The following is a 24,586-nucleotide window of genomic DNA, read 5'->3' on the forward strand; positions in this document are numbered from 1 at the left end:
TATGACTTGTTGAACCCTCCATCAACCAACGTCACAAAATAATTACCTTGAGTTATCAGCTCACGTGGGCAATTAAGGACCAAAAATATAATGTTTGTTCAGTTCACTTTGTGGTGTTCAAAATTGTCGTACAAAACCACATGAAAAACAAAATATATAAATATCAAAACGATGATGTCGTATAGAGTACATAAGAGAATGAATCTAATCCATAAAAGAGTACTATAACTTAGGAACACGTTTAATTCCCATGGAATTAACATGCCCTTCATGCTTATCTTGTCGTAATGGTTTAGTGAGAGGATCTGCTATGTTATCATCTGTAGCAATCTTTTCTATCACTACTTCCTTTTGCTCCACGTAATCTCGGATTAGATGAGCTTTCCGTTGTACATGCCTAGACTTGTTGCTAGATTTGGGCTCCTTAGCCTGAAAGATGGCACCTCTATTGTCGCAATAGATAGTGATCGGGTCATTCGAACTAGGCACTACAGATAGTCCTTGTAAGAATTGACGCATCCATATAGCTTCCTTTGCGGCTTCGGCGCGGCATAGTACTCGGACTCGATCGTAGAATCTTCGTAACACTTTGTTTGGAACTCTTCCAGTGACTGCGCGCCATTAAGAGTAAAAACGAATCCAGGATCGAGATTTCGAGTCATCTCAATCCATTTGGAAGTCGGCATCTGCGAATAACAGGTTGCGCATAGCTTTTGATCGCCTCCATAAGTCAATGCCCAATCTTTAGTCCTCCGTAGGTACTTAAGAATGTTCTTGACACCATCCAATGTGATTCACCGAATGCTTTGTTGGAATCGACTTGTCATACTCAATGCATATGCCACGTCCGGACGTGTGCATATCATGACATACATGATTGATCCTATAGCCGAGGCATAAGGAATCCGTGTCATGCGCTCTTTCTCTTCCGGTGTCTCGGTGCCGAGACTTGCTCAAATGCACCCCTAGAGTCATAGGAAGAAACCCCTTTTTGGAGTTAGTCATGCTTTGAATCTCTCTAGGATCTTGTCTATGTAAGACTCTGATCGAGAGATAACATCCGACGTGATCTATCTCGATAGATACGGATGCCCAGAATTCTTTGTGCCTCACCCAGATCTTTCATCTGGAAATGGTTCTTCAACCATACTTTTACCGAAGTTAAGAGAGGTATGTCATTCCCAATCAGGAGTATGTCATCAACATACAATATTAGGAAGACAATCTTGCTCCCACTCGACTTGATATATAGACATGGTTCCTCGACCGATCGAGTAAATCCATTTTCTTTTATCACTTGGTCGAAGCGATGATTCCAACTCCGAGATGCTTGCTTAAGTCCATAAATGGAACGCTTAAGCTTGCACACTTTCTTAGGATGTTCAGGATCGATGAAACCTTCGGGTTGTACCATGTACAACTCTTCCTCCAAATAACCGTTTAAGAAGGCGGTTTTCACATCCATCTGCCAAATTTCATAGTCATGAAAAGCGGCAATCGCTAAGATAATCCGAATGCAACGCAGCATGACTACGGGTGCAAAAATTTCATCGTAGTGCAAACCTGGCACTTGGGTGAAACCTTTAGCAACTAGTCGTGCTTTATAGATATCTTGTTGACCTTCCACAGAATGCTTTATCTTGTAAAGCCATTTGCATTGAAGGGGACGAACCTTAGCGGGTAAGTCAACAAGATCCCATACGTTGTTCTCATACATGGAGTCCATCTCGGATTGCATGGCCTCAAGCCATAGCTTAGAGTCGGAACTAGTCATGGCACCTTTATAGGTTGCGGGTTCACTACTCGTTAGGAGTATAATGTCATCTATATCATGTTCCTCGACCATACCAATGTATCTGTCCGGAGAAATAGAGACTCTTCCCGACCTTCTAGGTTCCTCAGGAATATTACCCGCAGCCGAGATTGAAGGAATTTGTTCCTCCAATGGTTGCTCGGTATTTGGTTCTGGAATCTCCGACAGTTCGAAGGTTCTATCACTCTTTGCATTCTCAAGAAATTCCTTCTCTAAGAATGTCGCACTAGCCGCAACAAATACACGTTGTTCGGTTGGCGAATAAAAGTAATGACCAAGTGTTCCTTTAGGATAACCTATAAAGTATGTCTTGACCGATCGCGGGCCGAGCTTATCCTCGTGTCTCCACTTGACATAAGCCTCGCAGCCCCAAACCCGTATAAAGGACAAGTTGGGGACCGTTCCCTTCCATAGTTCATATGGAGTCTTGTCAACACTTTAGACGGACTTGGTTAAGTATTAGAGCAAATTGACGAGAAGAGCATAACCCCACAATGAGTCAGGCAACACGGTGTGACTCATCATGGATCGAACCATATCGAGTAGTGTTCGATTTCTCCGTTCGGACACCCCATTCAACTGAGGCGTTCCAGGTGGAGTTAATCGTAAGGCAATCCCACGCTCTAAGGTGTTGATCAAACTCGTGAGAAAGATACTCGCCACCACGGTCGATCGCGTGTTTTTTAATCTTTCTACCCGATGAGGTTCTCACCCGATTCTGGTATTCCTTGAATTTCTCAAAGGATTCACTTTTGTGCTTCATTAAGTAGACATAGCCATATCTACTTAAATCGTCCGTGAAAGTGATGAAATACCTATAGCCTTCTCGTGCGGTGATTGACATAGGCCCACACACATCCGTATGTATGAGTCCTAATAGGTCAGCAGCGCGCATTCCAACACCTTTGAAGGAAATTCGAGTCATCTTACCGATGAGACATGATTCACACGTGCCAAATGATTGAAAATCAAAGGCCGAGATAGCTCCATTCTTTATGAGCTGTTTTACGCGTTTCTCATTAATGTGTCCCATACGGCAGTGCCATAGGTATGTTTGATCTTTGTCACCAACCTTTAACTTCTTATTCATTACGTGTAATATTTCGGTGGTCTGATCTAAAACATAAATTCCGTTCATGGAGACTGCCTTGCCATAAACCATATCGTGTAATGAGAAAATGCAAGTATTATTCTCTATTACAAATGAAAAACCAAGTTTGTCAAGTCTTTGAAACCGAAATAATGTTTTTCGAAAGACTGGTACATAATAGCGATTATATAAAAATAACTCAAATCCGCTAGGAAGTCAATCACGTATGTTCCCCTCGAGACGGCAGCCACTCGTGCTCCATTCCCGACACGCAGTCCACCTCACCCTTTACGAGGGGTTCGATGTTTGAGCCCCCCACATGATTACACAGATGAGAACCACAACCAGTATCTAGTACCCAAGTTCCGTAACTTGCGTGGTTAATCTCAATCATATGAATAAAAGTAGTAGAGGAAGAAAACTTACCAACAGGTTTAACACGACCTACTTTTATGTCCTCATGGTAAACAGGACATGTACGCCTCCAATGCCCAGTCTTGTGGCAATGATGGCATTCCATGTTTTCGGTCTTGCTCTTAGTCGCGCCTGATGAGTTTCTCGACTCACCAGGCCCACTCTTACCTGATCCCGACTTCTTAAACTTCGGTTTGCCTACTGCTAGGTCTGCCTGAGCTTTGCCCTTACCCTTGCCCTTGTTTGACACAACGAGAACATCCTGTTTCAAGCTCCCACTGAACTTCATGTCCTTCTCGGTCTGTACGAGAAGGGAGTGTAGTTCATGTGGACTTTTCTTCAAATCATTCATATAGTAATTCGCTCTAAAGAGCGCAAAACCATCGTGGAGTGAATGAAGCATGCGGTCAATCACGATGTTCTCGCTGATTTTACAATCAAGCGCCTCCGATCTCTCGACATTCTCAATCATCTTTGAGAATGTGTGGGCTAACCGTTGGCCCTTTCGAGTCTCGCATCAAAGAAGCGAGTGGTATGCTCATAGGTCACGATTCTCGGTGCTTTCGAGAATTCCTTAGTGAGCGTGGTGAAAATCTTGTTTGCACCTTGGGCTATGAAGCGTTTCTGCAAATTGGATTCCATTGTAAAAATGAGTACGTTTTTAATCGCACCCGCTTCCATGACGAAGTCGCTATACGTGGAGACCTCGTTAACTCGAGCCGTGGGGCCTGGGGCTGGCGGGAGGGCTCGGTCGGATACTTGAGCTTCCGTCACCGTGGCGGCATTCCGTAATGCCGCCTCCCATTCCGCGAAGTTTGATCCATCATTCTTGATCTAGTAGACCGATTCATCCGATTCATAAAGATCCGGCCGGACTCACGGTCCAATGTGGCACTTGGCATTGGGTCATCGAGGATGCCAGCCATTATGTTATTAGCAGTTTAAAAATCGTGATCTACGCTGAAAAAGAAAGAAAAACAAAAACGAAATAAGCAACTCATCGAGGTGATTTAAGTCTATTTAAAAATCATTTTAATCGTGTAGACTCATTGCACTTGCATAATTGATCTCCCTCAAGAATAATACAAGTGATCCCAAGACTTAATTTCCGTAAATTGATAAGTCAACTGTTTAGCTAGTTCTTCCGTAAGAACTCTTGGTCGATAGATTTCCGTAAATCCTATCTATAGTCCACCATAATCACAGGATCGTACGAGTGACCATAGTGTTGAGATAAAATAAGTCAATCAGTTCCAACTTACCCGACGTAGAAGGGGTCATATTATGCCTACCGACGAAGAAGGAATTCATTGGAGTTTGACCTATAAAGACTATTCTCAATTTTTGTTTATACGAGGAAGATCCCATCAACTTAGTTTTAATTCATTTTAAGTGAACGAAAAACTAGCATTACGTGAATGAATTAATTTAGGTGATGGCTTAAAATCGTGTGACATATAAATGTCAAAGAAAACTAACGCGTGACCTCTATATGAGTCAGTTTTCATGCAAACATTAGGTGGTTTGGTTTTAGGCGGAATATGATGCAAATAATCGTTACAAAAATAAAAGAATGCAATACGTAAATAAAATTCCTAGTGTGGCCTATCCTAATAAAAAGAACATAAAACAACTTTGGAATCCACCGTTGGACCCGAGAAGCTTGTCTTGATGTTCCATCTTGATCCATGTAGCGGGAGTGAGCATCCGATTCTCCATCTTTGGTCTTCTCAAAATTACAATTTAAAATTTACAAAATAAACCTATTTACATTCTAAATAAAAACTGTAATTACAAGCGAAAAATTCAAAACGGAGATACGAGATCTCAAAATACAACCAAGACCGTGTTCCATCATTACGGTAACACGTTCTACTAAGGCCACACTAAGTTACAACCGTTTGTAAAATAATAAATAAATACGTAATGAAAGCATTCAAGGCATTCAAAATAACGATAAAATAAAAATGCATCAACTAAAACAAATTTATTCGTGACATAATTCCGTAATTATGTTAAATTTATCCAAACCACCTTTTAACAATTAAAATTATGTGACAAAACCGCTTCTATCAACTTAATTTTAATTCATGATAATCCGTTACTTTAAATCGCTTTAAAATAACTATATGGTACGTGAGTGAACCGTTTCACTATCAAGCGAGTGTACAATATCCGTATAAGGTACATTTTATGGCCAAAAGAAAATTTAAAAACAAAAGAAATAAATTTTACAGCTGCCAAGACGAAAAGTCCTCGATCGAGGAAGAAAAGAGATCGATCGACTGATACTGCAAGTCGATCGAGAGGTTTGCCAAACAGGAAGTACTCGATCGACAGAACTCGTGGTCGATCGAGGACTTGTATTAGCAATACTGCTCGATCGAGTACGAGGACTTCTCGATCGAGCAGTGGGGGTTTTAAAACAGGTCGATCGAGTAAAGCAAGTACTCGATCGAGTAAAGATAACCCAGAAAAGCTCTCGATCGAGTAGAAATACGCTCAATCGAGTGCTAAACGTTTCTGAATACTTCAAAACCCTCGTGAAATTGATTTAATAAAACAAAACAATTGTAAAATTGATCTAATTCGTATAAAATTAAATCAACAAATGACAAAACCTTAACATATTGCTATAATTTCCGTATAAAATAACAATATGCAAAAACGAATTGAAAACAAAATCATCCGTGTAAAAAGCCGCACGGTTTTCAATGCACAAAATCATCATTTCAAGATCGTTTTATGGAAAACAACATGAAAAATTTACGTGGCCTCGCTCTGATACCACTTGAAGGGAAATATCCGTAAAATTCCCTTAAATTTTAAGGATTATAACGCAAATTTAACATGTGAATATGGTCATAAGCGAAATATACAAGAGAAACAATAAAGATTAAGAATCAACCTCGGGTCCTAGTGCAAATCGGCAAAATGATCAGAAATCAATGTAGATTTCCTCCTAAATGTTGCACCCAAGACCGTCTGAGACTATGCCCCTTGTGCTAGAATGTATTCTCTAATTGCCTTGCAATATTGAGAGAATTGTTGTGAGTTTTTGCAAGATGAGAGATCTAGGTTTCAGAGGAAATTTTTCCAAAACCCTAGTTTTGTTTCAAATGATTCAGTTAGGTCAAAAGGAGAGAGGCTCTCTCCTTTTGTCTTGTTCGGCCAAACCGTGAGCCCAGGGGAGGGAGTGGGCTTTCACTTCCTCCTTATTTTAACTCGTAGTTCAGCTCGAAATTACTAAAATGTATATGATGGGTTTTCAATTATAAATCGTCATTGGTTATCGGTTATTAACGTATCAACTGGTAACATGACTCAGTTAATATATTAATACACGTCCGACAAAGACAATATTGTATAATTAAATAAATTCAATATACATTAATTAAATATAAATCGTTTATATTCAATTTACGAATTAACTGCTTAATTCATATTAGCCATTATTATTTAATCCGTATTAAATAACTATCTCAACATCGCGTTTGACTAATTACTAGTCAATAACTCCGACTAACTGGTTAGTCATATTAGGCATCAACATGACTGTATTTTCATACCGTCACATCTCTCAAACGTATCCTATAGGTGTGACTTTTAGGGACCAGTTGATCACCGCCATCTGTATGACAATAACGTCAAACTTATCTAGCAAGCCAACCGTTATTGATAAACGTGGACCAACTGATATTAATACAAAAGTATACCCTTTGATCCTTTTAGAGATTTAAATGTTATTGCACTAACTGTAGAGGACACCAGCCCCAACAGACAGTTGGGTCGGGATTTGGGTTTAATCAGGTCGGGCTCGAGTTATATTTGGTCGAGTTGTTATTGGGTTAAGTCAATTCGAGTCAAATGAGCAATTCTCTTGCTAAAGGCAGAGGAGAAAATGTATTTGGTATTAGGGCAGAGCAAAAAATCCGATTATCCAAACTGATCCGATATCCGATCCGTATCCGATCCGAATGTTTGGATATCTGATCCGAAAGTTAAGTTTGGTTTGGATATCTGATCCGAAATGTTTGGTTTTGGTTTGGATATGGATATTAGAATTAAAACATTTGGATATCCGATCCGATCCGAAATTATAGTTTTCTAGTATAATTTCGAGAAAATAAAATTTTATTTGATACAACAACTTAATTAATGTTTAAAATATTAGAGAAATATCTAGGTGGTACTTAAATTTTATGTCGAGAACATTGGAATAAGAATACTAAAGAAAATCATCATGTAAGACTATGAATATAATCGTGTTTCAAACTTAATTTTAAAGTAAATTTAAAAGTATGGATATCCGATGGATATCCGCATCCGATCCGATTATTTTGGATACCCGAACATTGGATATCCGAAACATTTGGTTTGGATATTGGATATCTAATTTCAGGATTTTTAATATGGATATCCGATCCAAACTAGCACTTTGGATCAAATACCCGATCCGTACTCTGCCCTGTTTGGTATGCCTCTTGGTAAAGGTAGAGGAGGGGTTAATATCATCATCAACTGACCAAACAGGATCCTTTCTGGTTACTGGACATGTCCATTACATTTTTAACACACAAATGAGAGATAAGGTGGTAATTTCAACACCTATTGATTCCCTTCTTCCTTTGTTAAAAGGCACTGGACTTATCCAGTTACGGGAGAGAAACTCTCCTCCTCGACTGACAATGGTGAGCAAGTCTCATTAACGGAATCCAAGACCACGTCTGAGTTGGCGCTTGCTAACTCCATGTTGATCACAACCTACAACATCTATATCTATATATAATAATAAAATGACAAACTAACTACATATCATAATGCCACATCAACCTTTTCAATTATCTACACAATCCACCTTTAGATAACTAAAAGTCATTTATTAGCAAGAGCCAAAAAAAAGGAAAAAAAAACATTTAAAACCATTACCTCATTTGAAAGAAAATTAGCTTGTCACATAACAAACATTAAAATTTATATTTTTAACTTTAAAGTAAATTAAACACTTAAACAACATTTAAACATCAAAATAAATTATAAATAAAAATTTTAAGATTTTATCGTAAAATAAGTTATCTAACCAAAAACCCTCTCGATCGAACAAACAATGTATTCGATCAAGAATCTCCAAAATAGCACCTATCGATCGAGAACAACAGGGTCTCGATCGAGGTCTTCTCACCACCCATATCTACTCGATCGAACAGAATAGCCAACAAAAGCCTTCGATCGAGTCTAACACCACTGAACCAACTCCTTGCTCATTGATTTGACATTCGAGACGACTTTACGCTTTCCGAGGCAAAGGCAATCTTGCTCCAGCTCTTCCATCTCCGTAAATGCAAGCTAAGGGACGATAAATAAGCTCAATTCCGCATTCTTTGGTACATTCCTGCAAATAAGCACAGCAAACCAAAGTAGACTATCCGGAGGACATTTGTAGCATAATACTACTAGAATCGCATAGAAATACATGCAATAAAGGTTCAAAAAAACTATATAAAATGCATGTATCAAGATCTCTTTATGGCCTCAAACAAGCATCTCGACAATGGAATATGGAACTTACTAAACTTCTCCTCTCTCAAGGATTTGTTCAATTTAAATATGACTATTCATTGTTCATAAGAGAAATTGGTGGTTCATTTGTTATGGTCTTAGTATATGTGGATGACCGACTTCTTACTGGATTAGACATTCAATACATGACACATCTGAGGATAGTGCTTGATAAAACCTTCATTATCAAAGACTTGGGAGATGTCAGATACTTTCTGGGATTGGAAATCACAAGATCATCAGAAGGTTTATTAATCAATCAAAGAAAATATGTACATGATCTCCTTCATGACTCTGGTATGGAGAATTGTAATCCTGGTCCGTTTCCATTGCCTAGAGGATTGAAGTTATCTATTGAAGAGAATACTCTATTGCCTAATCCTGAGGTTTATAGGAAGATCATTGGTAAACTTCTTTACCTAAATTTGACACGGCCTGACCTTTCTTATTCAATACAACATCTAAGCCAATTTTTGCATTGTAACACTCCGAAAATTTGAGTCAACATAGAAATACGTGAGAAATATTTCCACTAAAAACTAAATTTTAGAGAGGAAAAAAAACGAGTATTGTAATGCAAAATTCAAATTGAGTAGTAAAGAAAATCTTACATCGATTTGGGAATCGAATAGAAAACCAATAATAACTCGAAACGAAAAAGGGAAAGAAAACAAAGGACGTGATAACAATAGTTAAGAACGCACACTACCCCGTATTTAAAACGTTACTTCAAGGTGCAGTACTCGGGAATCAAGTTATATAACTTAACGTAGTATCATATGTAACTAAAATTGGCCCGAATACAATCTTATCTTCATAAATACAAGATCATTTAGAGCAATTCTATGCGTCCACGTCAGCAAATCCAGGTTTTTTTTGGAAAAAAAATGGTGAAATGCAGGACCCACAGAAAAATTAAGGAATTAATTAAGAAAACCGACGTTGATGTTTTGAACGTTACTTTTTTGTACGGAAATGATTACGTTTATGATTTTTACGGAAATATTTATTCATAATTTAACGAATTAACTATATTACGTTTATGATTTTTACGGAAATATTTATGAATAATTTAACGAATTAACTATTTATTAATGAATAACTATTTATGAATAATGAATAATTTATATCATTATATTATATTACAATAAATTACAATAAATTACAGCAACTTACATTACATGGCGATTTCCAGAGTCATAATTACATAGCGATTTAATAAAATATTTTATGATAAATACCCGTGTTTAGTCATGACCAACTTTACGTAGCGATTTCCAGAATCAAAAGAAAATGAGGTTTGAAACTTTGATTTGTGATAGTAATAAGGTTATAATAAAATACAACAACTAATGTAGTCTACCATAAAAAAATTTCAATATTTGGAATGATATTAGAGACAGTTTTAGTTACTTCTACATTTATGTTTTCTTAAATTGTATTGTAAACCCTTTTCACTTTTGACATTTGTTTCCATTTTATAGCGACATTTACATTGTCAGCTATTTATTATTTCCCATTCATTGCATTTAATATATACTATATATCATGTTATAACACCAAATTCGTGCATTAATATCACAGATTTAAAACATGTGTAAGTTTAAAACCCTTGCAAATATTTTACGTGTTTTAACCTATTATCATTATAAAAGAAATAGAGTATAAAACATTCATATATTTTGGTTAACATTTTAAAAATGTTAATCATAATATCAATAATCTTAAAAATATACCCGTGTAATTTTACACGGGTTGAAAACTAGTTAGAACTAACTTAATATAGTTACCCAAACCCCCCTTCTCAATTTGGTTTTGGCGGTGGCCATTTAACTCGTAATAAAAGAAGAAGAAAAAAACAAAGGTGTAGAAAGGGGAGGAAACTGTAGGATAGAAAGAAGAAGAAAACAAGAGGAAAATCAAGCTTATTCATCCTAATTCGTTATCATCCTCCATCATATTTTTGTAAGTAAACCTTAATTTTTAATCTAATCTTAATATTTTAGTTTAATCCCCTTACTAATTAGAGCTTATTACCTTAACATAAGGTGAAGTTAATCTAAAAAGGGAGGATTAGACAAAGGTGTAAGACGGTCTTAACAAGTAATTACAAATTCATTTCAAGGGTTAATTTTATTTATCATTTGAGTAGATGAGGTTATTAGGTATGATGAGTTTCTGATTTTTGATTTTTGTTTATTTGTGTATTAGATTATTTATCAGTTATTGACCTAAATCATTTGTTTACGTTTGTGATCGTTTGTGTTTGAATCCAGAGATTTGTTGAGGTATCCAGTTAGGTCTATATTATAGCAGTAGTTTTTAATCCCTGTCCAGTGTATTGTTGAGTTGAGAATGTTCTATTCCATTGCTATTGGTGTTGCGTTGGTGTCTAAATACCTTATGAGTACTTTCCCCGGGCTGTGATCTTGCAAGTCCTAGTTATTTCAACAATGATCTGCAGTATTTGGGGCATAGAGTAGGCAGGTTCAAAGGTCGTTTATGCGCCATGGCTATATACTCATGTCTTTGTTTGGTAATTGGTTTCAAGGTAAGAGATAAATGACATTCAGCTTTTGGGTCATTTAGAACAAGGTGGAGATATTCATCGTATTAGCCAGACCACAATTATTTTGTTGTATAGTATATTGAGATCGACAATTTCTTCTTTGGACATAGTCAGATGTATCAATGGTACGATAAAAATAGTGATTAATGGTAAGACTCCCTGGCAAAATAGTATTGTATTTTAAATGTCAACTTATTTGACCTCGACTTGTGGGCGAGTAACTCGGAGTAAAATATATATATTAGTTATATGTGTGTTATGTGATAGATTGATTATTGAAGGTGGTTTGTGTTAATAGTGTTTCATTTTAGTTATCCTAATATCTATTATATTTTTTTTATGGTTAAGTTAATTGATGGGAATATGAATTAAAGACGAGTGTATTAGAATTATTAGATAGTTTGTATATGGAATGAGGACTCGAGACTTGGCTGATTTGTTGTATGGTTCATATTAGAGTTGAATGATTGTTGATGTTTAACAAGGCACTTACATCAAAGCTAACCAAATTGGTGAATGTACGTTAATCATGACAAAGAAAAATTGGATTTATATGTGAGAAATGGGTAAGATTAAGATGGTATGTATAATGTCATAAATGTTCAAGTGGCACAATTAGCATACGCCTAATTTATGTCTTGATCATTGGCTTTTAGTTGGGATTATGATAATGGATTCTCGTATTGATATTCGAGTTTTCGTTTTCTTTGATCTGGACATGTGGGGGAGTAGCTTAGACTTTAATACTTTAAAGTGGTGAGGAGTTCTTAGTTCTTTATCAGAAGGTTGACAATATGACATTTATTTTTAGGTGAATTTGATGAAGATTTTAGATTATAGATTGGCTCACAACCCGCAGTGGCGAGCCGGGCATACAAAAATGCCTAGTGAAGATTATAGATTGGCTCACAACCCGCAGTGGCGAGTCGGGCATACAAAAATTGCCTTCAGAGTATTATAGTATGGCTCATAACCCGCAGTGGCGAGCTAGGCAAATAAAAACGCCTTTAGTAATTTTAGGAGGTAGAGTGAATCCTACCTTGGCCATTAGATACTCTTGTCGGGCGTGACATATAAATTATGTTGTTACTATGTTATATGTATAAATATAAGTACTATATATTTTACTTTGTTAAGTTCACTTTCGGTGAAATGGATCGACAATCTTATATAAAAGATTGAGGGTTTAGTTAAGAAGTTGACAATGGTTTATTACATGTTAGACGAGAAACGGGCGGATGGAGTATAATCTTATGACGCCAATAGAGATTCGGGTGTTTGTCGAGTAAAGTTGGTATGTACGCTGAATTACATGGTCGGGGCACTGACCATGTATGTTTTAGGTAGTGTAGTATGGAATAATTTTGAAGGTTGCTTGAGCGTACCATTCGATTGGTATAAGGTTTGATAATGTGAGAACGCGGGTGTTCGTAGGATGACACATGATTATGTGATATAGATGTTCAATTGTTTACAGTATTATATCATTGTATCAAAGATTTAAGTCTAACTTGCTAGTAGTTGAATTGTCTTTTGACCAGACCATGTAGTAGAGATAAAATTAGTTCATTTGTTTTATCATTTGAAATATTAAACTATAGAATTCTCGTTTTCCATTCCTTTAGTTCTAATATTTAAATTGCTCGAGTTGACTCACATGTTTTCTCCCTTTTGGGTTACCCGTCATGTGGCGGTAGGTTTGTTTTTCAGGTAAGTTCTTCTGATGCTGTTCAAAAGGATTTTATTTCAAGACAAGATTTTATTTAAAGATTTTGTAAAAGTTTTTGTTCCGAATTGTAGTATTTTATTTTTGAAAGGATTTGTAATGAGAGACTTTGTATATTGATTATAATACAACTGTAATTTCAACGAGCTTTATATATAAAGGTTTATTTTTATTTAGCCAAAAAGAAGGGGGGTTACATACATGCACCAAGAGAGCCACATCTTCATGCTGCAACTCATGTGCTGAGATATTTACAAGGTATTGTACAAAAGATGCAACACACTTCTATTCAGCAGACAATGAGCTCAATTTGCAGGCATTTTGTGATGCTGATTGGGGAGCTACTGGTCAGTGTGTTTTTCTTGGCCAATCATTGGTTTCTTGGAAAACCAAGAAGCAAAAAAGTGTATCCAAGTCATCAACTGAGTTTGAATACCGCGCAATGTCCTACTTCCTCCATTCAACTCCACTCTACCACTTTCTTTTTTCACGTTTGCCAACGCGTGTTTTACGCGTTAAATATCGTTAGCTACGTATTTGCAAAAAATATAAAAGTTAGATATTTTTAATATACTCGTAAAGACGAATCAAACAAGATCCCACATGAATATATTTCCACTTACGTATCGAGAGAAAATCGAAATTGAACACACAAATGTGAATAGTGTACGAAAGGGAAATAGGTAGAGTGGAGTTGAATGGAGGAAGTATATAACAAGTGAAATTGTTTGGTTGCAAGGTTTGTTGCAGGATTTCAAGGTTAATGTACCACATCCTATTTCTCTCTTTTGTGACAACAAATTTGCACAACATGTTACAGCCAACCCCGTGTTTCATGAGCGCACTAAACACCTAAATATTGATTGTCATTACATACGGGAAAAGGTGCAAGAAGGTCTGATCACAACCAAGCATGTCAAGTCTCAACTACAGTTGGCGGACCTATTAACAAAACCCTTGGTTTAACAACACATGTATTTTTCATCCAAGCTGGGTTTATGTTTTGATCCTCATTTAGCACACCCACCTTGAGGGAGGGATGTGGAAATATTAGCATGCAAAAAAAAGTCTTCATCATGTACATAAAGTCAATTACTAGTTTGTAAATAAGTAGAACATTGTACATATCATCATTAAGTTAATACAATCAATCTTCAATTATTTTCTCCCACTAACAACTGTAGAATTCTTTAGAATCTTTCCTCATTTTCTCATTTGATTTGCCATGGATGAATCCTCGAGCTCCGCTGCTCATCTTCACACCCTCTTTAGAGGATTTTTCTTGAATATATTTTGTCTTTTTTATTACAACTTGTTATAGTATTTGTAGTAGAAGTAATTCTACTCTTCTAACTAACACATAAATGAGATCAGCATAACAAACTTTAATATTATCTTTTTCACCCAACTTATATACTTCACAATATCTTTTGTCCAAGTCTCAACATCTAGAAACTATATATAACATCTTCTTCTTGTGTCACACCGTCCATGGTTGAACTCCCCTTAGTCCTTTTAGCAGCTAAGACCAACTCATGAAGAGCCTTCTTAATTTCCAATACAAGTTCACTTTTACGAAGTTGTCTCTCAGTTAGCTCATGGGAGTTAATGGTGTGTTTCAGGCGCAAAGTCATCTTAATTCTAGCCATATTGTTTTGCTGACTATTGTCCAGTTCTATTACCCAATCATGCTCATCACACCAGTTTTGTGGATTCTTCTTTATGTACCTGTGGAGCAACACACTTCCTAATTTTAATAAGTACGCTATAACGTATGTAGTCGTTAAAGAAACAAGTTTTCAAGAGCTAACATAGTCGTTAATGAAACCAAATCATATTATAATGTCTTTCGACATAAAACATAAAAGCATTACTGTAACACCCCCATTTATTTAAGAGCCTGAACTAGGACTCCTCAGATAAATGACGGTGTTACCATCTCGAAAACCCGAGGCAGTAGATAACAAAGGAAAGAAACACAGTACTTTATTAAAATGTTTATAGTGAGATTACAACTGGAATTAAAACAAAGTCTCCAAAAATATGACCAAAAGATAAAGTCTGATAAAACTACTAATAAGACTAAGGTGGGCTAGGCACTAAGTCAGTCATCCAAGCTCTCTTCCCGGCCAGCTCCCATCGGTCTAAAATACCATGTCAATCTGCTCCCCAATAATTGGATCATCACAGGCGTACACGAATACACGGGGTCGGTCACCGCGAAGGCCGAGTAGGGAAAACAATGAAACAATAAAATATGATATGCATGCTCCTCCGTCACCTCCATCTCCATCTCAACTCATATCTCATATCTCATACCCGGACAACCCAACCATACCGATCCCCTTAGACTATATATATCGACCGTAGCCGATCTCGCGCATTTCGAATCGAGGACACCAGGGCAAGTCTGCGAACCCGCCCGGGCCTTATCACAACTCACATCGTATCTCAACATCGTCACTCCTACACCATCCTCCAACTCCAATGCACATGAGAAGCTCAACATAAATTAATGCAACACAATATATATATATATATATATATATATATATATATATATATATATATATATATATATATATATATATATATATATATATATATATATAAATCAACGAATCGATAAATCATAAAATCATGTCGGTTACTCGATGTTGTGATATCATACTCAATACGATCAATTCAATCAATCACCTTCACATATATGAATCATAGCGTAAATCAACAACCACGAATCAAGTCAACACAATTAAACAACAACGATAATAAGTCAAGTGTATTTCCCTACCTCAAAGTGCCAAAATTCCAATTAAGCGGTTTAAGCGATCCAAAAATAAAGCAATGAATTTGATTATCGACCCTTCACGAATCCGTCACCTAAAACAATTATAATATTTATAATTACTAACTACTAAATATAGAAATATCCCAAAATAGAAGTTTTCCCGAAATACAATCCCGACACCAAACTTATGCCCAACTGATAACTAAAATAACCCGATTAGTATTTGACCCAACTTCCCAACATAGGAAGTTACTAAAGTAGAATTTCTTAAAATGGAAACTTTCCCGATATAGTAGCTTTTCTCTTTTAACAAACCCAACTCAAAAACCCGACTTGAATTATTTAACTGGCTCGGGAATTAAATTGAATAACCAATATGATAATTAAAAGATTAAACGAATTATACGATTGAGAAAACCCGAATCAAACATTTGAACAACTCACAACCCGACTTAAACCCGTCTTTAATTATTTAAATAACCCTAAATTAAATTAAATAAGTTATTTAGAAGACTCGGGAATTAAATTAATTAATTAAGAATACGACCCATTACGAATTATAACTATTTAAATTATGAAAACCCGTTTCAAAACTAAAACAATTCGAATAACCCGATTAAACACGACCCACACCTTCACTCTCGCTCACACCCCTCACGCGCCACCTACACCACCACGACAACCACCAGCCGTGGTCCCCACTTCAACCCCACCACCAACAACCACCACCAGCCTGGTCGACTGCCGCCGGCGAGTCGAACCAGGGCTGGCATTTGGCCTGGTTCACCGCCAAGCCTCACCAACAACTCCCTGTTTATCTCTTACCACCACCGCAACCAACGACTACCCCCTGCCAAACCACCACCGTCATGCTCGCCGCCAAACCACGCACCCAGACACAGTGACACCACCGTTTCGACTTCCCCCTAGTCCACGGTGGAGCCACCCCAACCTAGCCATTCTAAACCGCCTGAAAACCCGTATGTAAACCCGTGTGTCTACCCCTGTCGACAACACCTCCTGCCGCCATTTCCACCACCTACACTCACCCTAACCACCACCATGTCACTCGCCACACATCCCACTACCCATATACCCCTTCAACCACTAGCAGCAACCACTCCCTAAGGCACGTAACCACCCACAAAAACGAACAGAAAAGTGAAAACAGAGGAAAGGAGTTGCTCTTACCATTTTTCTGCCACCACAACGGCCACCAGGGCCACCCACTGTCGTCGCCAACCACCCTAAGGGCTTCCTTGCTGCGCCGTCAACACCCAGACACACTCTCTCTCTCTCTCGAATTCCGTGAAGGTTGATGTTGGTGTTGCTGAAAAAGAGGGAGGCGGGTTGAGGGAGTGTAGGAGGGAGGCGGGTAGAGGGTAGGGTATTCTTAGGTTTAGGGTTAGGGTTAGGGTTAGTTGGGCTTTAGGGTTTAATGGGCTGGACAGTTATTGGGCCAGCTCAACTGGTTAGCTCACATTTCGAATTCCATATAAACCCGTCTCCATTAACTTAGATCGATACAACGCGAGTTAAGTAAAATAATTTAACGTGGTTATCGACTCAACAATTAACCCGACTTAATTAATATTATAAAATGTATAATAATTAATATATAATAATATCCGTTTAATTCATTATATTATATAAAATACGGGGTATTACAGTCTTCCCCCCTTAAAATGAACTTCGTCCCGAAGTTCGCTCCCGTACTCAAACCTCAGAAGGGTATTGCATATCGTACTTACGGACGTCACACATTTCTAACACGGTTAACACCTACTTTTGACACATCAATTAAACATAACAAACACGAAATGTTACATTCTGCCCTCCTAAAAATAAACTTCGTCCCGAAGTTTAACTCGTCTTTACTTAACCCAACTAACTACGACTAATAACTACCTGAGAACACAAATGTATAACAACTAAATATTCACCCGAGAACACCGTCATCTTCCATCTAAATTCCGATCTCAACTCAAATAACTCAATCACCATGGTCACACTGGACCGCAAACATAACTCGGCACAAAGGCCCCAAAACTCATAACTCAATACCAGTAGTTTAACTACACTCTTCTTTTACACACCAACCAACTAAAGAAGTAGGAACAAAACATATAGAACTCATTTGCATAGGTACCCCACAACGAAACGTCTACTTGATCAAAACTACTACCATCTACAAACAAGTGCAATATAAATATTAAGATTTTACAATCCTACCCGACTAGAAACATGGTTACGTCCTCGTAACCTCTTTTCAATTTTCATATACCTATGCAACAAAATCATTATCAACCACATGTGACAGGAAAGAACACATGATAAGAGATTGCGCATCAACATTAAGGTCGAAACAAGGTTTTATTAAGGAATTATCTGATTGTCAACAAGTAACATTTATTACTAGCTCATGCTTAACTTAAAAAAAAAAAAACACAACACCAAACTAAAAGAACAACAAGAAAGGAACCAAGGTTTACACGGTTTCACAACTAAACAATTTGATGACCAATTATAGACTATGGACGAGCGAGAGCAAAATCAACAAAACAATTTAAAAACTTCTCACATTTGTAAACATATCACAGAAAACAGATCTACCATTGCTATCCCTCACAATCACAGGATCTTATTGACATGTTTGTACAACCATTTACTCACTCACTGGTTTAGGTCATGAATTAGGCCGATGAATTTAAGCAATCAACAACATACTCATCATTCATATTTTAAATTATCAAAATTGTTTGCACGATATCAATTCTGAAAACATGTTTCCTAATAAAAGTAACAACATATGATCTATGACAACGACAACATTACTTCCATATCCCTCATGTGTTTAACATCTTAGCATCCATATCATTCAATTGTGTCCAGCAACTTAGTATAATTCGTTTTCAGCAAAACAAAAGATATTGTATAAATAGTTTAACATATACATTTGCCATCATATACTTTATAGAACACTAGCTATGATAAAAGATTAACAACTTGAATAACTTCTCTGATTTGCACGATTTGAATAATTAGGCAACTCGTGGCTCAATTAAATGTAACCATAACGACTATCATTTAAACCAATGTATATCATGTGAATCATCAAAGAGTTATCCTATTATAATTGTCAACATAGTTATCATAAACAATCTCTATTAGAATATAATTGATAGTAACGACTCGAGAATATAGATATGTCAAATGTTGTGTTACGATTGTAAGAATCACTTTAGCATTTTATGACAATATAATAACGAACATACCCAATAAGAAATAACTCACTGTTTATTATCATGTTATAGGTTTAGGTTCAACTGAAATAATTTAATGTGATGAAGGTAATACATATAACTATTGGCACACAACTCATATGAAAGACATTAGAACTTAGATGCATCTTACATGTGTGAACATTTAGACATACTCATTACTACCATCCATGTGTAAACAATTAAACATAATTATTATAAATATTCATGCGAGTATCTTAGAACAATCAAATTAACATTTAACGCCATCAACTTTACCAAGATATGACAATATAGTTTTATATTTATATATATCCGACCACTATGCAAATATGATGAACACGTCAGAAATATTACAACATGCCAAATGTATATAACGTATGCAAACAACTGGACTCGTATAAACATTTCACCCTCGTTTAAGAATCAAATTAAGCTATCCAATGTTACTCATGCTATCATGCCAACAGTGTTATCAACTAAGTTTTAATTTTATCACTTGCTAAGATATATAAACTACTGAACATGCGTGCTACTATCGTCATATAAAGCATTATAAATTCACATTACTAAGGTTCATGAATTAATCAAACAACTGTATGAAACTCAACCTAGAACACACATTTTACAAGTCATGTTTCACGTTGTAACTTTCAAGATCACGAATAAATAACCGTTCGATTAAAACTTGATTCCTATTATTTTTATAAAACACGGAGAGTTAAAAACACAGGAGAAAAAGAATTAGGTCTAAAGCACAAGAATTTCATTTTTAAAGAATCTTACAACTCAGTTGGTCCAAACAAACATGTGACAGCAATTGGTCCAAAACTTGGGTCAGTTTGCAAAACCTACCGTTTAATATAGAGACATCAAGAATTTTTTTTTTCGTGGCTTATCAATTTGAAAACATATGCAAATTTTATGATCGATGGAGTTGGAATTATGCGAAAATTATTAATACAATTTAAATGAGGATTTTTTACAAAATCGTTGGTCAAAACATCACTGCACAGAAACTTCCTAACCACAACTCACTAAAATATTTATTACTCCTAATCCGTATATCATATAAGCATGAAACTAACGCCAAATGAACACTAACTCGCGAGGCTATCTCCCATAAAATTTTCATCCATAGGCAATTAACGAAAAAGAAATGACAAGAATGTCAATTAAAGAGTAACATCAAACTAAACGAGTTTCAAAGACTATGTCGTTCATTTTCTATGTCCCAATTCTTACAACTATACTATCGATACTAATCCATCCTAACTTAAATCTCACACTGTACAATTCGTAACATCTACCCCATAGAATCCCTTCGTATCTCGACCTACTCCGTATATCTAACTCATGATTGTTATGACTATAAACATGCAATTCGATAGTGTTTCTAATTACTATCACAAGACTATACTAGCATGGCTTTGGGATCACATAACCGCATATTACTAGACATAATAGTACTATCAGCACATTATTCAACATCCACCTAGGTAACTATCATCGACTCGCAATCATTTTCATGTTCACGACTAGCACAACACTTCATTGATTATTAATCCTGAACTCGAAAATTTATTTCTCATTTCCACAACATCATATGATCACGTCATCATTCATACAAAATACTTACCGTAGCGTTGTCCTGCAGAATGGTTAGAATATATGGGTCTCAAGATACACATCAACTCGATTATGCAATAATCAATGTATCAATCAGTTAATACTTAGGCAACGATATTTGAATTCCATGCTCAACCTCAAGCAACTCTTCTACCCTTTCTCTCATATACACTCAGGGTTTCCGGGTCAAACTGAGAGGGCCGCTGGTTCGGTGTGAGGGGGCCCCTAACTCATACCTTACCTTAGTGTGCTCCTAACAGTTCTATCCCGGGGTTCATTTTATTTAGACTCTTCCTATGTTCATTGGATTCATTGGTTTAGGCCGAGGATCGTTCGCTCTGATACCACTTTGTAACACCCCCATTTATTTAAGAGCACGAACTAGGACTCCTCGGATAAATGATGGTGTTACCATCTCGGAAACCCGAGGCAGTAGATAACAAAGGAAAGAAACACAACACTTTATTAAAATGTTTATAGTGAGATTACAACTGGAATTAAAACAAAGCCTCCAAAAATATGACTAAAAGATAAAGTCTGATAAAACTACTAATAAGACTAAGGTGGGCTAGGCACTAAGTCGGTCATCCAAGCTCTCTTCCCGCCAGCTCCCATCGGTCTCTCGAAATACCTGTCAATCTGCTCCCCAATAATTGGATCATCACAAAGCGTACACGAATACACAGGTCACCAGCGAAGGCGAGTAGGGAAAACAATGAAACAATAAAATATGATATGCATGCTCCTCCGTCACCTCCATCTCCATCTCAACTCATATCTCATATCTCATACCCCGGACAACCCAACCATACCGATCCCCGGTAGACTATATATATCGACCGTAGCCGATCTGCCCTTTCCTGAGGACACCAGGGCAAGTCTGCGAGAACCCGCCTGGGCCTTATCACAACTCACATCGTATCTCAACATCGTCACTCCTACACCATCCTCCAACTCCAATGCACATGAGAAGCTCAACATAAATTAATGCAACACAATATATATATATATATATATATATATATATATATATATATATATATATATATATATATATATATATATATATATATATATATATATATATATATATATAAATCACTGAACTGATAAATCATAAAATCATGTCGGTTACTCGATGTTGTGATATCATACTCAATACGATCAATTCAATCAATCACCTTCACATATATGAATCATAGCGTAAATCAACAACCACGAATCAAGTCAACACAATTAAACAACAACGATAATAAGTCAAGTGTATTTCCCTACCTCAAAGTGCCAGCAATTCCAATTAAGCAGTTTAAGCGATCCGAAAATAAAGCAATGAATTTGATTATCGACCCTTCACGAATCCGTCACCTAAAACAATTATAATATTTATAATTACTAACTACTAAATATAGAAATATCCCAAAATAGAAGTTTTCCCGAAATACAATCCCGACACCAAACTTATGCCCAACTGATAACTAAAATAACCCGATTAGTATTTGACCCAACTTCCCAACATAGGAAGTTACTAAAGTAGAATTTCTTAAAATGGAAACTTTCCCGATATAGTAGCTTTTCTCTTTTAACAAACCCAACTCAAAAACCCGACTTGAATTATTTAACTGGCTCGGGAATTAAATTGAATAACCAATATGATAATTAAAAGATTAAACGAATTATACGATTGAGAAAACCCGAATCAAACATTTGAACAACTCACAACCCGACTTAAACCCGTCTTTAATTATTTAAATAACCCGGAAATTAAATTAAATAAGTTATTTAGAAGACTCGGGAATTAAATTAATTAATTAAGAATACGACCCATTACGAATTATAACTATTTAAATTATGAAAACCCGTTTCAAAACTAAAACAATTCGAATAACCCGATTAAACACGACCCACACCTTCACTCTCGCTCACACCCCTCACGCGCCACCTACACCACCACGACAACCACCAGCCGTGGTCCCCACTTCAACCCCACCACCAACAACCACCACCAGCCTGGTCGACTGCCGCCGGCGAGTCGAACCAGGGCTGGCATTTGGCCTGGTTCACCGCCAAGCCTCACCAACAACTCCCTGTTTATCTCTTACCACCACCGCAACCAACGACTACCCCCTGCCAAACCACCACCGTCATGCTCGCCGCCAAACCACGCACCCAGACACAGTGACACCACCGTTTCGACCTCCCCCTAGTCCACGGTGGAGCCACCCCAACCTAGCCATTCTAAACCGCCTGAAAACCCGTATGTAAACCCGTGTGTCTACCCCCGTCGACAACACCTCCCCGCCGCCATTTCCACCACCTACACTCACCCTAACCACCACCATGTCACTCGCCACACATCCCACTACCCATATACCCCTTCAACCACCAGCAGCAACCACTCCCTAAGGCACGTAACCACCCACAAAAACGGACAGAAAAGTGAAAACAGAGGAAAGGAGTTGCTCTTACCATTTTTCTGCCACCACAACGGCCACCAGGGCCACCCACTGTCGTCGCCAACCACCCTAAGGGCTTCCTTGCTGCGCCGTCAACACCCAGACACACTCTCTCTCTCTCGAATTCCGTGAAGGTTGATGTTGGTGTTGCTGAAAAAGAGGGAGGCGGGTTGAGGGAGTGTAGGAGGGAGGTGGGTAGAGGGTAGGGTATTCTTAGGTTTAGGGTTAGGGTTAGGGTTAGTTGGGCTTTAGGGTTTAATGGGCTGGACAGTTATTGGGCCAGCTCAACTGGTTAGCTCACATTTCGAATTCCATATAAACCCGTCTCCATTAACTTAGATCGATACAACGCGAGTTAAGTAAAATAATTTAACGTGGTTATCGACTCAACAATTAACCCGACTTAATTAATATTATAAAATGTATAATAATTAATATATAATAATATCCGTTTAATTCATTATATTATATAAAATACGGGGTATTACAATTACCATTTTATTTTGATTTTAAGGTCATCAATTTTATCAACATGTGTATCGAGATCAAGAAAGAATGTGACATTGTCACCCATTTCGGGGCTTCTTGTATAGTTGCTGATAGGTTGGCTAGACAAAACTGCATTTGGATAATGTTTCATCTCATTGTCAAATGTCGAGACTGTTGTTGAAAGAAAGTTAATCTCCTCAATGATCACCTATCAAATACGTTTAATACTGGAATTAGAATTGACTTACAAGAGTATTATCCAATTATTTATAATGGTTTATGGCCTCATATGCTAAGAACTACGTAGTATACTAGAATTAGAATTGACTTACCAGAGTATTATCAATTTGACAACAGTCGCCAATGTCGAAAGGATGCACAAAAAATACAAACAAAATGTTTTCGAGAAATTTCTTGGTAGTTTCTCCAAACACGAAGGCCGAACCAACAATAGCAGTTCCAATGAGGAAAATGACTTTCCTAGTTTCAACTTTAAGCATTATAAGCCATAGAACAAAAATAAGGAAGATCAACAATACATTCACGAATCGATTAAACTTCATGAATAAGCTCTTGTTTGCCTCCAAGGCGCGAACTACTGCTTTACGATATTTGTATACCTTCACCTATCACACACATACAAAGAACTCGAGTCAAAATCTCTTGGTTAGCATATATATCCGTGTATTTGAACATGGAAAGGTATCATACCATCCATTTTGTGATTTCATCAACTTGTTCAGCTCCTTCAAACAAATATTTCACCGCTATATCCTCTCTATACATTGCGTCTTGT

The 24,586-nt window shown here is 37.0% G+C and overlaps 1 protein-coding gene and 2 long non-coding RNA genes across 3 annotated transcripts; 1 reads left to right on the forward strand and 2 right to left on the reverse strand.

The window, feature by feature from the left end:
* Positions 1-10,596: 10,596 nt before the first annotated feature.
* Positions 10,597-13,323, forward strand: LOC141612054 (uncharacterized). The gene is made up of 2 exons (XR_012528953.1): positions 10,597-10,841; positions 13,143-13,323. It is a non-coding gene; the product is annotated as an uncharacterized LOC141612054 (long non-coding RNA).
* LOC141612055 (uncharacterized) lies at positions 13,143-14,297 on the reverse strand. Its single transcript, XR_012528954.1, has 2 exons — positions 14,144-14,297; positions 13,143-14,023 (listed from the first exon to the last, which is right to left on the reverse strand). It is a non-coding gene; the product is annotated as an uncharacterized LOC141612055 (long non-coding RNA).
* A 322-nt stretch (positions 14,298-14,619) lies between these two features.
* Positions 14,620-24,576, reverse strand: LOC141614316 (mechanosensitive ion channel protein 10-like). The gene is made up of 4 exons (XM_074433072.1): positions 24,502-24,576; positions 24,123-24,416; positions 23,796-23,998; positions 14,620-14,899 (listed from the first exon to the last, which is right to left on the reverse strand). Exons 1-4 carry the CDS (start codon positions 24,574-24,576, stop codon positions 14,620-14,622), a joined length of 852 nt encoding a protein of 283 aa, XP_074289173.1.
* Between the last annotated feature and the right edge of the window lie 10 nt (positions 24,577-24,586).

Source organism: Silene latifolia, chromosome 11, assembly GCF_048544455.1.
Source record: "Silene latifolia isolate original U9 population chromosome 11, ASM4854445v1, whole genome shotgun sequence".
Classification (NCBI taxonomy): domain Eukaryota; kingdom Viridiplantae; phylum Streptophyta; class Magnoliopsida; order Caryophyllales; family Caryophyllaceae; genus Silene; species Silene latifolia.

What these genes read in the sequence shown, in the direction of transcription:
- LOC141614316 (XM_074433072.1), bottom strand. Translation starts at nt 24,576, where the DNA reads ATGTATAGAGAGGATATAGCGGTGAAATATTTGTTTGAAGGAGCTGAA. An exon ending in ATGAAATCACAAAATGGATG is followed by an intron (nt 24,417 to 24,501) that starts GTATGATACCTT and finishes TGTGTGTGATAG; the next exon opens with GTGAAGGTATACAAATATCG. An exon ending in GTCAAATTGATAATACTCTG is followed by an intron (nt 23,999 to 24,122) that starts GTAAGTCAATTC and finishes CGTATTTGATAG; the next exon opens with GTGATCATTGAGGAGATTAA.